Raw genomic sequence first — 18,576 nt, forward strand, 5'->3', positions numbered from 1 at the left:
GCTCCAGCAATTATAAAATTGGAAAAAAAATTAGAACATAATACAAGTCTATCTCAAATTTAGTGTTTTTAAAATTCATAAATAATTTCAGTTAAAAACCTCATTCTCACTGCAGGAGAGCTAAGTAAAGGCCCTGCCTACTTTTTTCCTCTCTTTTATTTTTGAGACTGTGTGCGTCGGCGTGTGCACCACCTTGAGGCTGGGCAGCTCGTTGTTGTCCAGACTCTCTGGTTGGGTCTCCGGTGGTTCACAGTACAGGTGAGTGTTGACCAGAGTTTTCACCTCACACTTCTGATCTCCGAGCAGGGCCACCACTTCCTGTCTGGTCATCGCTCTGGTCAGGTGCTGACCCTGAGGGAACGCCAGGTGTCACCATGGCAACAGGGAAAACAAGATTTCAACACCTGTGCACACCGTCTGTCTCAGCATCTTCAACAGCTGAGAGACGCCACATGGGTTTGTCTGTGCCAGCGTGCGTTGTACCTCCACAGCGATCACTCCTCCAGGTTTGAAATGGAACGGAGCGTCAGGATCATCACGATTAAGAGGAAAAAACTCCGGGTTCGGATAATAAGTGAAGCTTTTACCCTGAAAGACACACAGACAGGTTTCAGATCCCCATGGACAAACTCAGACAAACAGACAGACAGACAGACAGGTACCTTAATGCTCTCATAGTCGACCCTGACATGTCCAGCTGGAACCAGACACCTTTCACTTTGACCTCTGGGGACACTCTGGGGGTCACACACGTCATCTCTGAAGAAGACCCAACTTTGCAGAGCTCTGATACCTGAGACAGACAGGGAGGAGGAGGAGACAGACAGGAGGAGGACAGACAAACAGAAGAGGAGAGACAGTGAAGTTGGACAACAGACAGGAGGACAGACAAACAGGAACGAGGAGGGCAGAGAAACAGAGGAGATGGAACAGGCAAGTGAGACAAGAGACAGGAGGACAGAAAGGGATGACGACAGACAGAAGAGAGGACAGAGAGACAGTATGGGGACACACAGATTACAGGCAGTAACAAACATGTCAGACAGACAGACAGTGTCACAAGTTCTATGTGTGAGAATTTCAGAAAAATGGAAATCATAAAGCAACCAATCATTTTTCTGACCTTTGACCCCATCAGAGTCATCAGTCAGGAGCTTAGCTCTGATTGATTGAATGAATGAATGAATGAATTTATTTGGCACACACAGATCCAAAACAATAAGAAACTTACAAAGAAAGAAAATAATCCAACAATTCACCCATGTCCCCAAAAGGGTGTAGGCAGAAGCAAAAGCTTGCAGATGCCCACCCCTTTAACCAAAAATAAAAATTATACATATGTATACAAAATTATACATATACCCATCATAACTAAAACAAAGGATGAATTAATCCCTGAACTAAAATGTCAAAAATACAAACATGCAAACAGCAGTGCACCAAAAACAAAACAAAATCAATAAACCTAATTCATCATGCGATAGCAACTAATCAAATAATTTTTGAAGAGCCTTTTAAAGCCAACCAAACTACCGAGTGATTTTATCCGGGCAATTATTCCAAATATTAACACCTTTAACAGAAACACAATGACTTTTTAATGGTAGTTCAAATCATTGATTTCTGAAATAATAATGTTCCTCGCAAAACTGGAGTCCCTCATTTTGAACAGGTCCTGGACATGTTGTGTCAAAAGTTTATTTTTTACTTTAAACATAGTTTGTATTATGATATAATCAATCCAATCCCCAAATTTTAAAATATACATTGGCTGCGTCATCTCACCGTTGTCATGGTGCTGTTGAAGAGCAGCTTCTGCTTGGCTGTGAGGAGAGCCAATCGTCTTCTGCGTTTCACCCTTTGACCTGCCAGAGGCTCCACCCAAACTGAGATGATTGGCTGCTGCACCACGTACAAGTTCCTGCCGGTCACCGTGATGGCCCGCCCACCGCTGCATCACAACCAGGAAGTCGTCACTTCATCAGGTTGCAAAGAATTTAAACAAAAAGCAGACGTGATTAGTTCTTACTCGTAGAAGCTCTCGCTGGGCGTAGCATCCGTGATGACAGGATCGTCAAGGTAACGGTAGACAGCGTTAGGAACCGTCCTGACCGCTTTACCGAACAGAACCTGAACAGTCACGCCACCTGTGTGGTTAGTGGAACCGGTCTGACAAACCAGCTGAGTGTCGTTCACCTCCTCCACACTGAGAAGAGAGGAAGGAGGAAACAGGAAGAAAAGAAGGAAAGAGGAGGTGAACAAGAGTCGGAAAAAGGAGGAGAGGAAGAGAAGGAAAAGATTAAAGAGGAAGAAGAGAAGGAAAGAGGAGGTGAGGAAGATAAGGAATGAGAGGAGAGGAAGAAGAGAAGGTGGAACCAGGATGCAAGGAGGAACAGAAGGAAAAAGAAGTAGAGGGGGAATTGGAAACAGGAGAGAAACAAGAGGAGAGTAGTAAGAGAAGGAGGAATCAGGATGAGAGGAAGAAGAGATGGAGGGTAAATGAGAAGAGGAAGAGGAGGAAAAGAAGCAGGAGGATAAGATGATAGCCGGCAGAAAAGGAGGCGACAAAAATGATTCTCTTTGTAGCCACTAGGTGGAGGCCGAGAGTTATGATTCAATCAAATGAAATAGTTTAAAATATTAAACATTATAACACAAACACAGCTTTCACAGCAGAGTATGCGTGTGTGTGTGTGTATGTGTGTGTGAAGTAAGGACAACGAATCAGAGCACAGAAAGTTATTCTGCAGTAGTATTTGTAGTATTAGTACCCACAGTAGTAGTACAGAATACATTTTAGTATTCACAGGAAGGTCGGCACCAGTGATAACAGTAACAGTACTACAGATTACACAAGACTGTGTGTTCCAAATACTAGCAGTAGTTGCGATGCATATAAAACAGTACTTAATGTAAAAGGACTGTGCCAAGTATTATTAGTAGTATTAGTTAACAGTTGTCACACTATGCAGACTGCAGTACACACATGTAGCAGAGTTGTATCCCATGTAGCTGCAGTAACAGTACTAGCAGAAGCAGTTTTATCATTTATACTGCAGTACTCACATGTAGCATGGCTGCGTGCCGAGGAAGGCGCTGAGATCAGACGTCTGTCCCGTCAGCAGCTGTCGTCCTCTGATGGTCAGTCTGGTTCCTCCAGACACAGGACCTCTATCAGGAACCAGATCCAGGAGGGACGGGTCCTAAAACACAAAAATACCACCAACATGATCAGAACATTCCTAAATTCAAATGCAGAAGAATATTCACACAGGAGACGGACTGTTTAAGGACAATTATACTACAGACACCAAAAACACCAAAAGACACCACAGAGACACTGCATGACACTTTAGCATACTACAGAGACACTTTAGGACACCATGGAATTACTGCCGGACACTTTAGCACATTATAGAGACAATTTAGGTGAACATAAAGACATTGTAGGAAATGTGGGACACTTGAGGACACTACAAAAACACTTTCAGACACTATAGATTCACTTTACTATAAAGATACTATGGGACACTTACGACACTTCAGAGACAATTTGCGACACTGTAGCCACACATTAGGACACTATCAAGACACTTTTGGACACTACAGAGACATTTTAGGACAATATATAGATTCACTTTTGGGTACTACAGAGCCACTATTGTCACACCACAGAGACACTTCAGAGCACTAGGGAGACACTTGAAGACACACGAGAATTTAGAATATTATAGAAAGACGTTAGGAAACTATACTGACACAGATGAGAGACTTTAGGACACAACCGAGATACTTTAGGTCACATGAGACACTTTAGGACACTACAGAGATACTTTAGGTCACATGAGACACTTTAGGACACTACAGAGATACTTTAGGTCACATGAGACACTTTAGGACACTACAGAGATACTTTAGGACACAAGACACTTTCAGACACTACAGAGATACTCTAGGTCACACGAGACATTTTAGGACACGACAGAGATACTTTAGGGCACATGAGACATTCTAAGACACTACAGAGACACTTTAGGGCACACGAGACATTTTAGGACATGACAGAGATACTTTAGGGCACATGAGACATTCTAAGACACTACAGAGACACTTTAGGGCACACGAGACATTTTAGGACATGACAGAGATACTTTAGATTACACGAGACACTTTACGAAACTACAGAGACACTTTAGGGCACATGAGACACTTTAGGACACATGGGACACTTTAAGACACTACAGAGATACTTTGGGTCACACGAGACACTTTAGGACACTACAGAGACACTTTAGGACACTACAGAGACACTTTAGGTCACATGGGACACTTTAGGTCACACAAGACACTTTAGGACACTACAGAGACACTTTAGGTCACACGAGACACTTTAGGACACTACAGAGACACTTTAGGTCACATGAGACACTTTAGGACACTACAGAGACACTTTTGGTCACACGAGACACTTTAGCTCACAGGAGACAATTTAGGACACTACAGAGACACTTTAGGTCACAACGGAGACGCTTTAGGTAACACGAGACAATTTAGGACACTACAGAGACACTTTAGGTCACATGAATCACTTTAGGACACTACAGAGGCACTTTAGGTCACACAAGACACTTTAGGACACTACAGAGACACTTTAGGTCACACAAGACACTTTAGGACACTACAGAGACACTTTAGGTCACACAAGACACTTTAGGGCACAAGACACTTTAGGACACTAAAGAGATACTTTAGGTCACACGAGACAGTTTAGGACACTACAGAGACACTTTAGGTCACACGAGACACTTTAGGTCACACAAGACACTTTAGGACACTACAGGGACACATTAGGTCACACGAGACACTTTAGGTCACACAAGACACTTTAGGACACTACAGGGACACATTAGGTCACACGAGACACTTTAGGTCACACAAGACACTTTAGGACACTACAGGGACACATTAGGTCACAAGACACTTTAGGACACTACAGAGATACTTTAGGACACTACAGAGATACTTTAGGTCACAAGACACTTTAGGACACTACAGAGATACTTTAGGTCACACGAAACACTTTAGGACACTACAGAGACACTTTAGGTCACATGAGACACTTTAGGACACTACAGAGATACTTTAGGTCACACAACACACTTTAGGACACTACAGAGACACTTTAGGTCACATGAGACACTTTAGGACACTACAGAGACACTTTAGGTCACATGGGACACTTTAGGACACTACAGAGATACTTTAGGTCACACAAGACACTTTAGGACACTACAGAGACACTTTAGGTCACATGAGACACTTTAGGACACTACAGAGACACTTTAGGTCACATGAGACACTTTAGGACACTACAGAGACACTTTTGGTCACACGAGACACTTTAGCTCACAGGAGACAATTTAGGACACTACAGAGACACTTTTGGTCACACGAGACACTTTAGATCACAGGAGACAATTTAGGACACTACAGAGACACTTTAGGTCACAACGGAGATGCTTTAGGTAACACGAGACACTTTAGGTCACATGAGACACTTTAGGACACTACAGAGACACTTTAGGACACTACAGAGACACCTTAGGTCACACAAGACACTTTAGGACACTACAGAGACACTTTAGGTCACACAAGACACTTTAGGGCACACAAGACACTTTAGGACACTACAGAGACACTTTAGGTCACACAAGACACTTTAGGGCACAAGACACTTTAGGACACTAAAGAGATACTTTAGGTCACAGGAGACAGTTTAGGACACTACAGAGACACTTTAGGTCACAAGACACTTTAGGACACTACAGAGACACTTTAGGACACTACAGAGACACTTTAGGACACTACAGAGACACTTTAGGACACTACAGAGACACTTTAGGACACTACAGAGACACTTTAGGTCACATGAGACACTTTACAAAACTACAGAGATACTTTAGGGCACATGAGACATTCTAAGACACTACAGAGACACTTTAGGGCACACAAGACATTTTAGGACATGACAGAGATACTTTAGTTCACACAAGACACTTTAGGACACTACAGAGACACTTTAGGACACTACAGAGATACTTTAGGTCACACGAGACACTTTAGGACACTACAGAGACACTTTAGGTCACATGAGACACTTTAGGACACTACAGAGACACTTTAGGTCACATGGGACACTTTAGGACACTACAGAGATACTTTAGGTCACACAAGACACTTTAGGAAACTACAGAGACACTTTAGGTCACATGAGACACTTTAGGACACTACAGAGACACTTTAGGTCACACAAGACACTTTAGGACACTACAGAGACACTTTAGGTCACACAAGACACTTTAGGGCACAAGACACTTTAGGACACTACAGAGACACTTTAGGTCACACAAGACACTTTAGGGCACAAGACACTTTAGGACACTAAAGAGATACTTTAGGTCACACGAGACACTTTAGGTCACACAAGACACTTTAGGACACTACAGGGACACATTAGGTCACAAGACACTTTAGGACACTACAGAGATACTTTAGGACACTACAGAGATACTTTAGGACACTACAGAGACACTTTAGGACACTACAGAGATATTTTAGGACACTACAGAGACACTTTAGGTCATTACTGAGACACTTTAGGTCACATGATACACTTAAGGACACTACAGAGACACTTTAGGTCATTACAGAGACACTTTAGGTCACATGATACACTTAAGGACACTACAGAGACACTTTAGGTCATTACAGAGACACTTTAGGTCACATGATACACTTAAGGACACTACAGAGTTCAGCGACTGTGATATGTGAAGGAATTGAAGATCATTCAGTGTTCAAACCTGATAGGTGAAGTTCTGCAGTGATCTTCCAGGTGCGGTTGTTCCCACGGTAACCAGGACAGGGCCCTCCCTCTGCTCACCGCTCGGCTGCAGTTCACACACAACCCTACACACACACACACACACACACGCACCTCTTGTTACACATGAACTTTACTGTGCAGCTTAAAAACAGCTATGTGTGTGTATGCACGCGTGTGCGTGTGTGTGTGTGTGTGTGTGTGTGTGTGTGACTCACCTGGTTGAGATTTGGTATCCCTCAGGGCGGGGCAAACACTGCACACCTGCCACTGTGACTCCACCATCCACGTCCTGAAACTTTGTCCCCAGGTTGGACCCTGTGATGGTCACCATAACTCCACCCTCCAGAGGACCAGACACAGGAAGCACCTGCAGATGGACAGGTGAACAGAGAGGACAGGTGGAATGTTTCCATGGCAACAGGCAAACAGTGAACAGTGAGACAGGTTGATTTTTTGGGGGGGATGATTAGCGACTCACCTGTGTGATCTGAGGAGGGGGGCAGGTCTCCACAGGAATGTGGGAGCAGGATTTGTTGTAAACACATTGTGGGGCAGAGTTTCCTGGACACCACACACAGCCGTACTCCTCTGGCACCGCCCTGCACTGTGAGCAATCTGATTGGCCGGCTGAACAGTCGTACAGCTGAACTGAAGGACAAAGAAATGCAAAAGGACACCACTTGCATCATGCTTTCCCCATTAAAACAAAGACACCTCACACACACGCACACACACACACACACACACACACACACACACACACACACACACACTGATGTCAGTGTGTAGCCTTGCACGGCGCTCAGCTGCACACTGGAACAATTTGGGAATTTGGGACTTAATTGACTTCTGGTCTGACGGAGATTTGAAAACACATCAACCAATGAAGCAGATATTTAAAAATAATTTTTTTTTTTTTTTAATGGCCAAATCATAAACTCTTCATCAATCTTGTTACAGAAACCATTTTGTGATCGTATCTTAGAGCTTAAGGTAAAACAAGGTGGAGCCAGTTAAGAAAAGAATCAGAATCAACTGTAAACTTATAAATATTAAATACAAGCTGTTTCTTTTTCTTGGTCAAGAAAGAATGAGCAGAAATTCACAATAATGGTTTGATTTTCTCTTCATATTTAGAACAGGCTTATAAAAAGCTTTTTTTTTTTTTAAACAAAGAACTGACTGTTAGCCTTCTTTGTGGCGAGAAACATCGGTGGAAGTTGTTTGTTGGTTGACTTTTGGGTAACTTTGTGTTTCACCGTTTTGTTGTGGTGACAGAGGAACAGTTTTCCTCGCGAAGCGGACTTCAAGTGGTCGTGACACCAGAAACATTCAGCTTCCTCGCGTAGTCCAAAAAAATAATCTCAGAGCTCATCTATTTCCGCCACACAGGACCATTTAAACTTTTTTTTTGATGATGTCATCAGTGAGCGTAATGTTATCTTATCTTTATTGTGCAGGCAAGGACGAAATCTCACTTTTGTTCAAAATGCCAGGGTCCGAACATTTCATCCTACCTACAAAACATGGCACAGTTTCAAAACATATCTGAGTCCAAACGCTCAAACCATTTTCATGTAAGTTGATGTTATGCACAGGTCATAATGTTTAAAATGTTTAAAACATTAATGTTGGACAGACATACAACACCCCCTCTTCTCACACCTCCTCCCACCCCTTCTCTCCGTGCAGCAGCAGTTTAAGCCACGCCTGCAACATATGGAACAGAGAAGGAAACAGCCTGTAATCTGTAAAATAAACCATTGATTTCTGAATGTCACAGTAGTCACTGATAGTTTAATCACTGCTCTGCTTTTCAGACATTTTTCTCTTTGTTCAACTTTGCTCTGCGCTCACTTCACGGAGAGAGAGAGAGAGAGAGAGAGAGAGAGAGAGAGAGAGAGAGAGAGAGAGAGAGAGAGTTGTGTGTGTCTGTTCATTCCAACACCACACAGAGACAAGCGATTGGAGAATCGTGTTCATTTTTCCGGAAACAGTATATCAGAAAAACACTTCTGCTACCGCAGGAACATCACTGAAATATGTTGATTTTTCACCAGATTTAATTCTAAATGCAGCTGAAAATTAACTTGAAACGTCGGGCAACTGAAGCGCATGAAGCACGAGCCCGTCAAGCGTTACTGTTGAGCCCTGAACTTTAATCCCTGATGAAATCTCTCACACTAACCCTGCCCAACACTCCACATAAACTCCTCCCACACACCAAAGCACAGAAACAATCATGTTCTTACTTCGGAGGCCAGGCGAGGCGTCAATGCGTCGTTCTCCCCTCCTCAAGTAGACAGGAGCCGAATACTGCAACTGACTGACGATATAGTGAAACTACAGACAGACAGACAGGACATAGAAAGAGACACAGGATAACAGAGAGACAGGGAGGACATACAGACAGACAGAGAGAGCGAGACATACAGACACGACAGAGACAGACAAGATAATAAAGACAGAGACGGGACAGAGAGACAGGATGACAGAAAAAGAGAAACAAGACAGAGACAGGATAACAGAGAGACAGACAGAGAACAGACAGACAGGCAGGACATGGAGAAAGACAGACAGGACAAAGACATGACAGAGAAAGAGACAGGATAACAGAGAGAAACAGAACAACAGAGAGACAGAAAGGACAGAGAGAGGGGGGACAGGATGCCAGAGAGAGAGACAGGATGACGCAGAGAGACAGATGGACAGGAAGACAGAACACCATTAACGTTGAAATATTTTTACTGTTCACTAATCAGTTTGCAGCAGATTGTCTCTACACTTTGATCTGAAACGTTTTCATGAAATGATTGAAGTTTGTGTCTCTGATGTTCCGACTGTGTAATCAGTTATTTTTAACTCAAATTTCATGCTTGAAAAGTCATATACAATATGATACAATGTTATACAATATGATACAATACAATATCATACCATATGATACGATACGATATCATACAATATGATGACATGCAGGTGGTTGGTGTGACAGAGGAAGATACAGAGGACAGGGTGAGATGGAAACGATTGATCTGCTGTGGCGACCCCTAACGGGAACAGCCGAAAGACAAAGAAGAAGACAATATCATACGATATGATACAATGTTATACAATATGATGCGGTATGATATGATGTGATATAATACAATATATGATATGATACAATGTTATACAGTGTTATACAATATGATACGATAAAATATGATACGGTATGATACGATATGATACAATGCTATACAATATGATTCGGTATGATATGATATGTGATACAATACAATATATGATATGATATAATGTTATACAATATGATATGTTATGATACAATGTTGTACAATATGATGCAGTATGATATGATGTCATACGATACAATACGTATGATATCATACGATATCATACATTATTATCCCTTTACCGGGGCGTTGCTAGGCCGGTATCATAGATTTATGTCGACGGTATATGGCTATACCCGCCCGCTGTGCGTAAACCAATGACGTCATAGCACATGCAGCCCAAGAACTGTCCGCAGAGGGGGAAAAAAACAAACTGTCCGCAGAGGAAAAGATGAAAAGGCGAGAAGTGTGTTTTGGTCCCAATATGGATATTCCGGATGATTTTCTCATGGATAGTACGACAATGAACAGCAGCTAAAGCAGCCAACTTGATGAGGACGCACTGCTGAATTTGAACAGCAGCGCACGCGCCAGGCGACAAAGCAGAAGTTAAGTGAGCCAACGTTTTATGTACGCGTTACGTGTTATGTATCTCAGTAAAAAGTGACAATAATGCAAATAACATGCTGTTGCTGTGCATTTTTCTGAGTCCCTCTGTCCATCCCGTCGCCCGCAATGACAGCTATTCATTTTGGGCAACTGGGCGTGGACATCGGGCCTCTTGAAAATGCATACCACCCTCCAAAAGCATGTTATTGTATTAATATGATACAATGTTATACAATATGATGCGGTATGATATGATATGAGGTGATATAATACAATATATGGGTGATTCTTTAACTACGGGCACTATTGGCCTTGTAAATGTAATTTCCACCACACCATTGCCTTACAATATAAAGCGCCTTGGGGCAACTGTTTGTTGTGATTTGGCTCTATATACATGTGCTCTGATGTCACTGTTTATCTCGATAGAAACTACCCAAACAATCTTTCATACAAACTGTTTAAAGGGACATTACAGTGTTGTGGTGGAAATTACGGCAATAGTGTGGGACAACTACATTTTGTTTAAAAAAATCACAACAGTTGTATGACATTGAATACCCCAATTATGTTTTGATTATTTTACTGATATTTTATTCAGAGATATTTTAAAACATTAGAAAAAATGTTTCTTTACCATTCATTTTTATCATTGAAGATCAAAAGTCTGGGTGTGGGACAAGCACAAAACGGCAATATTTGCATATAATGATGCTGACAAAAGGTGAAAAAGTCATCATAGACTACTAGAACAAATTTTTTAACACACTTTCATTGTAAAGATAACTATAAAAATGTGAAATCTCCCCTTTTTTCTGTTTTTCATACAATATGATCAAAGGACATAATAAGTGCCCGTAGTCTAAGAATCACCCATATGATATGATACAATTATACAATATGATACGGTACGGTATGATACAATATGATACAATGTTACACAATATGATGCGGTATGATATGATGTGATACAATACAATATATGATACAATGTTATACAATATGATATGATACAGTATGATATGTTATGATACAATGTTGTACAATATGATACAGTATGATATGATGTGATACGATACAATATATGATATGATATCATACGATACGGTAAGATACGATACGATATGACAAGATGCAAAACTAAACGATACAATACAGTATGATATATTGTTATATGGCTGTGACACTATGCGCACTCTGACTGGCTGATTATCGGTCAAATATTTTCCTATATCCAAACCGGTTACCATGACAATCGGTCCGCAACGCGTATTTTCATTACAAACCAGGAAGCTAAAACACAATTAGAAAAAACAAGTCGGACATGAATGTACTCCATAAATATCTAAACGGCATCGGAAAATACACACAGACTGAAAGGTTACCAGCCAACGGCCGGACCATCTGTTGGCAAGTTCTTCATGGAGGTGAAGAAAGCCAACGAGTTCAATGCTGTCAGCAGCATATTCGGGTAACAGCGTTGAAGAGAACGTATGTTGAAGAAAAAACATAAGTTTGCGTGTATAACAGCCACATAATATATGTGTAACAGTCATATAATAAACAAATTATTAACCTCGTTTGCTCGGTCTGTACGAGGATATCAGACCTCGGTGTTTTTCGCAAGGACCTCGCTGATGCTCAGTCCATACTAACACCTCAGTCTGATATTTCCCCGTACAGACCTCTCACTCGGTTAATAATAGTTTGGTATGATATGATACAAAACTATATGATACAATACAATATCATACGATATGATATAATATATATGATACAATATGATACGACATCATACGATACAATATAATAGAATGATACAATATCATACGATATGATATAATATATGATATGATACAATACGATATGACATCATACGATACAATATAATACAATATGATACAATACAATATGATACAATACTATACTATACAAGACGATATTAGATTAATGAAGGTATCAATGTATCATATCATAAGATGCAATATAGTGCTAAAACAGGAAGAAATGGCTCAGACCGGCTTGCCTCCTAACAGACTGGTTTATAAAGTGCCGCCTCAACATGATAATAAACTGCGCCCTTGGCCAGAGGTTCAGCTGCTTTCAGTACGTGTTTTACTGTTTCTAAAGACCTGAAAAATTTTGAGTTGGTGATTTCCTTTCATAACGTCCGGAGCAGTACACTTTAATGTTTTTGATGAATGAATGAAACGTTCCGTTTTTATAGCATTCTGTAATCTGCCTGATCTGATGGAAAACGCTGATGTTTTTCTGCCTTTCCTCCCCAAACACTGCTGTCATTTCTGTGAGGCACGTTTAAATAAAGATATTAAATGTAGTTTCATAAAAACAATTTTTTCTGTTGTAACACTGAATAAAGCCACAATAAAAATGTACACACAGTGTGTACAGATTACAGCTAACGGCGCTGTCTTATTGTTGTGATGGTCACATCTGGGACATGTTTAAGGGACTCTGTCCACCTTCCTTTGGACAATTTACAGGTATATGTCTCAGTGAATTCAGTCATGTCTGTGTAGTTACATGCCCACATTACAAGGCTCTGCTCCCCACCAAGTTCTACAGGACAGACTTGTGGAGCACTCAGTGCACATGCGCCAAACAATATAACTCAAATGCTTGGATTTTGATTTTAAAATAAGGACTAATGCACTTGGCTCGGACGTGGTGTAGGTTACCTCATGCGGGCTGCAGGTGAAGGTGTGTTGGTTTTCATCGGTTTTGTCCACAGCAGCCGTCAAGTTGAACTGGACGCCTTCGATTTCCACCACACACGTGTACTGAGCCTCATCCTGCACACAAACAGTTCCACACCGAATGAGCAATAAACCCAGAAAGGTTTATCTAAACAGTTCACCGGGAACACTACAGCAAAGCCGGGTGTCAAGCCCGAGGCCACGTCCGCTTCTTCATCACAGAGCGCCGTATCATCTGCAAACATTAGCATTAATGATTAATGCTGTCCTTTCACTTTTTATTTGTCCCAAATTTATCTGTCGCTTGCTGTGTCCCAAATGAAATCTGCACGGAACCTGGAACATTTCAAAACAACTTTGCAAAGCATCCTGACATTAATTCAGCTTTTAGGTAAAAAATGCAAACTAAAGTTTTTGTGTTGTTCATGATGAAGCCTGCTGTCCCTGCATGCACGAGGGTTGCCGCCGGCCCAGCAGCATTAGACTGTCCACTGCAGTCCTCAGAAAAATAAATAAATAAAGAGATAAAGTAAATCTGGTTTGTGCAGCTCCTCTGTGGCTGGACAGGATGCCTCCAGCGGCTGATGCGCGTGCACAGCCTGGCCACGCATAAAACTTAGTTTCATTAGATAGTATGGCTCCTCAGTGGCAGGATAAGACACGTCCAGCCCACTTACACACGTGCACAGCAGGGAGGTGCCAGGTGGCTGGAGGCTGCCGGACTCATTCGACCACTTACAGAAGTGCTGTTCCTCTCTGATCATTTAAAAGGAAAAGTGTGAGTCAACCCCTCACAAGTTGACCCACGTGTTACACATGTTCTGAGTCACAGAGACTACATGGTGAGGGGTACGAAGTGGAAGATTATCTCGTGATTTTTTTCATCTGTTTAAAAAAAAAAAAAAAATCAAGTGACACGCGGGCACCGCCCAGTGACTGTGGGCAGGGGCAATGAACTGCTGCCTCGCGCCAAGCTGCACAAATGTCATCACAGATGCCACTCGCAGGCTGTCGCAGCACAATGAGATACGAGCCTAAAATGCCAGCTGGAATGGCACAACTGTCAGCTGAAACGGTCGACTCAAACACCTCAATTGTCAGCTTGAATACCATGACTGCATGCTCAAACGCCACAGTGTTAAAATTCAGTCAGCATTCCATCTCCATGGTAACGGGCCTGTGTACATATGTTGCGCCTGACTTGTACCAGACATGCAAACAGGATGAGAATCTGTTTGTTGTGTCCATCGGACTCCTGACTGACGGTGAACTTGGAGATGCAGATCACAGGTCAGATGGTTTTGACCCGTCCTCATCTGAAACATCATGGATTCTGTTTTGCAGACCAAAGGCACTGTGTGAATAAACGTAAGCGGAAATCAGAGCGTTGGCTTAGTGACAACCCACTGCAGTACAGAATGATGACAGAGCAGGAAGTCTGAACAACAAACATAACGAGTCACAACGAAGCGACTGTGAGACAAAGATCATCAAACAAACCAGCTGCGACGTACGAGCCAACACAGAGCCAAAAACCCGCCTCTGATAAATCCCCCCCCCCCAACACATTCTGTTATCATACATTCTTCTTACAGTGTAGATGTCCAGGTTTCTTCCCAGCAGCACCACAGTGATGCTCAGGCCCATGGGCACTAAGGCAGAACTCTGCAGGCTGAAGACCAGCGGGCAGGAGATGAGACCAGGCGCCTCCTAGTGGCAGACAAATTATTATACTTCAGTATTCAGGAACAAATAAAACTCAAAGTTCTAGACAATGAAAACACATCTAAAAACATACAAAATTCCACTCAAATTTTGAAGAATTTTTTTAAGAGCTACAGTTGTGTTGAGAATAATAGTAGTGCTATGTGACTAAAACGATTAATCCAGGTTTTGAGTATATTTCTTATTGTTACATGGGAAACAAGGTACCAGTAGATTCAGTAGAATCTCACAAATCCAACAAGACCAAGCATTCATGATATGCACACTCTTAAGACTATGAAATTGGGCTATTATTAAAAAAAAAAAAAAAAGTAGAAAAGGGGGTGTTCACAATAATAGTAGTGTGGCATTCAGTCAGTGAGTTCATCAATTTTGTGGAACAAACAGGTGTGAATCAGTTGTCCCCTATTTAAGGATGAAGACAGCACCTGTTGAACATGCTTTTCTCTTTGAAAGCCTGAGGAAAATGGGATGTTCAAGACATTGTTCAGAAGAACAGCGTAGTTTGATTAAAAAGTTGATTGGAGAGGGGGAAACTTATACGCAGGTGCAAAAAATTATAGGCTGTTCATCTACAATGATCTCCAATGATTTAAAATGGACAAAAAAAAAAAAAAAAAGACGCGCGGAAGAAAACGGAAAACAACCATCCAAACCAACAAAATTAATACCTCGCAGATGTGAAGAAATCATGAAAAACTGTGGTTATACAACTAAATACTAGTTTAGTGATTCACAGGATTGCTAAAACAGCAGTTTGAACATAATAGTTTTGAGTTTGTAGCGTCAACAGCAGATGCTACCATTATTGTGAACACCCCCTTTTCTACTTTTTTTTTTTTTTTTACTAATAGCCTAATTTCATAGCCTTAAGAGTGTGCATATCATGAATGCTTGGGCTTGTTGGCTTTGTGAGAATCTACTGAATCTACTGGTACCTTGTTTCCCATGTAACAATAAGAAATATACTCAAAACCTGGATTAATCTTTTTAGTCACATAGCGCTACTATTATTCTGAACACTACTGTACAGTTTGTGAATGAAAGTAAAAATTGGGAAAACAGCAGTGTGAGCTTGAGCTCTGAAGCATCCTCATTTATTTGTGCAATCATGTGACCCTGAGTGATTTCAAAAGCTGTGCAACTTGATGTTTTCATTTAAAAAAAATAAAGTGCTAACAGCATTACCTCATGCCCTTTGACCTGACAAAATGAAGTCAAAATCACCTCTGTGACTTTGAGATGATCTTTACCTTCATTAATGAGTATTTTTTCAAAATTTAGAGTTTGCATGAGGTTGTGCAAACAGAGAAGCTGCAGAACTAAAGTGAAAACAAAAATAATAAACAAAACAGACGTCCTCACAGCTGGACCTGTGGCCCGTTCCATAAAACAGGATTACCCAATAAACCAGGTTTATTTTGTTAGACTGTCTTATTTTCCAGTGGATCCGGTTCCATAAACCAAGTTCAGCATAGTTCAAACAAAGTTACCACGGCAACATATAATCCTGTTTGCCAGCCGGCAAACTAACCTGGTCAGTGGCAGGCTAACTGTCATACTTAGCCTGAGTTGTTGCTTAACCAAACCTGTCAACTCTGGGAAATATCAGAGAGGGAGATTTTTTTTTTTTTTGCCATAAACTGATCATAAATGTGCATTGTGCAACCCACCCTTGAGCACCTGTGGAGTCCCGTGAATTTGTTTTCTTTCTTATGAATTAGTTAATTAATCCTAATTAATGAATTTATTTATTGCATGGTATGTAAAATAGTAAAAAAAAGAAAAAAAGAAAAAAAAAAGTCCAGTAGAGCTACAGTACGAGTACTCGTAAGTGCCACTCTCTACAGCTTTGAGTTCATCTTTTGTAGGGTCGAAGTCACGGGCCTTGCAATCTGAGCTAAGTTTGAATCAAATTCAGAATTTAATTTATTGCCAAGTAAGTTTGCACATACAAGGAATTTGATCTGGGGTTATTGGAGGAATAAGAAAAAAGAAAAGAAAAACGATTCTATAACTAAAAGAGCCAAATAGACAAAACCATATTCACTGTTAAATAAATAAAATGGAATGGAATGGAATACCAATGCACATGCCAAAACATAAACAATTACTGGCTACCACTTCAAGCTGGACCAATGCAATGCATTCTGGGTAAAATGTACTGATAAATAAATGTGTTCTTATTCTGCAGATTGCAATGCTTTATGTTCATGCTGTGGTGTTGAAGTTTCTTAGATCTTATTAAAATTATGTTCGTAGGTGTTTTTGAAGTCTAAATTATGAAAGAACATGACACCATAAGTGAGTGGTTGGGCTGGATTATGGGTTTCAAAATGCCGAGCTTCATGCTGTTGGGGTGCAGTGATGTTGGAACAATCCCAGAAATTTCTCCTGCTTGTCCACAAAAAGCAGACAAATTAATAATTAAACTTTTTTTCTGGAGTCTGACTTGTTGTGCATTTCAGTCTTCAACAAAGTATGTATCACTCCATAAAAGTTTAAATTTTGTATTAGTTTAAAGTTGTTTAAATTAATGTATCACTCCATATTTTTTTATTCATTTTATCTCCACAAAACAAATAAATGCATAGTGTGAATTTGCGCATAAAGTGCACATGAAACAGGAATCGTATGCAAAATGTAGAATCGTAGCTGCTTCTAACTCCTCTTGCTACAACTATTTGCGCACACCTGCGGCTGAAAGACAGCATGAGCGCTGAGCGAGTCCATCAAACCCTCTCGCGGCAGGTGTCAGCCAAATTCCAGGTGACACACACGCACATCTGACACCGCTTGCATGGCACTTACAAAATGTGTGGCCATTCGCACTGTTGACACAACAACAGTCAGCAGAGAACCACTGTCGTGCTGGCAGTGAAATTTGTGCCCCATGAGTGTGACTTTGGTGTGTGCGCTGAACTAACAGGAGGTGTGGCCGCCGACAGAAGCGGCTGTGGAGATCAGTCGTTCTGGACATCCCAGCTGGACAACACATACTGGGTTTGGACGGACATGGAGTAACAACTGGCCACCATGATGCGCGTATGTGTGCTTGCTGACATGTGCACATAAATAAAAACATATATCGCTGTGGGGACAGCACTGACAGGCTGCCCCCATGTTGAAATGGACCGTCAGATCATAACATGTAGCAGACACCATATGATGTGGTGTCTGTCCTGTGCTGGGCAGGACACACGTGGGCCGGCTGGACACGCAACAGCAGATGCGGACATGATCAGAGCAAACTGCTTCTCATTCATGTCATTTCATAACTGTACGTCTGTGACCATGGGTCATCTCCCGAGGAACAGATGGATCATACTTGTACTGCCCGCTTGATAAGAGGGATTCAATATAATGCAGTGTTTTTCTATGGTGTGTGGTCTTATTTTTTTTTTTTAAATACGTCCATGTCTTTCCTGATACCAGGCAGTTTCCTGCACCTTTCACAGGACAGCGATGGTAGCTCACTGGTAAAGTTTCTGGCTGGCAATCAGAACTTTTGGAAACTGCGGGTTTG

At 41.4% G+C, this 18,576-nt stretch overlaps 1 protein-coding gene across 1 annotated transcript in view; it reads right to left on the minus strand.

The window, feature by feature from the left end:
- Positions 1 to 18,576, minus strand: part of plxnb3 (plexin B3) — a 158,078-nt gene that overhangs the window by 14,204 nt on the left and 125,298 nt on the right. The window contains 13 exon segments of the mRNA XM_034171829.1: positions 193 to 351; positions 484 to 588; positions 663 to 691; positions 694 to 793; positions 1,786 to 1,951; positions 2,030 to 2,206; positions 3,067 to 3,203; positions 6,864 to 6,969; positions 7,102 to 7,253; positions 7,365 to 7,534; positions 9,139 to 9,229; positions 13,308 to 13,421; positions 14,919 to 15,035. Of these exon segments, the coding sequence (XP_034027720.1) occupies positions 193 to 351; positions 484 to 588; positions 663 to 691; positions 694 to 793; positions 1,786 to 1,951; positions 2,030 to 2,206; positions 3,067 to 3,203; positions 6,864 to 6,969; positions 7,102 to 7,253; positions 7,365 to 7,534; positions 9,139 to 9,229; positions 13,308 to 13,421; positions 14,919 to 15,035 (1,623 nt within the window).

The sequence above is a fragment of the Thalassophryne amazonica genome, chromosome 6 (genome assembly GCF_902500255.1).
Source record: "Thalassophryne amazonica chromosome 6, fThaAma1.1, whole genome shotgun sequence".
In the NCBI taxonomy this organism is placed as follows: domain Eukaryota; kingdom Metazoa; phylum Chordata; class Actinopteri; order Batrachoidiformes; family Batrachoididae; genus Thalassophryne; species Thalassophryne amazonica.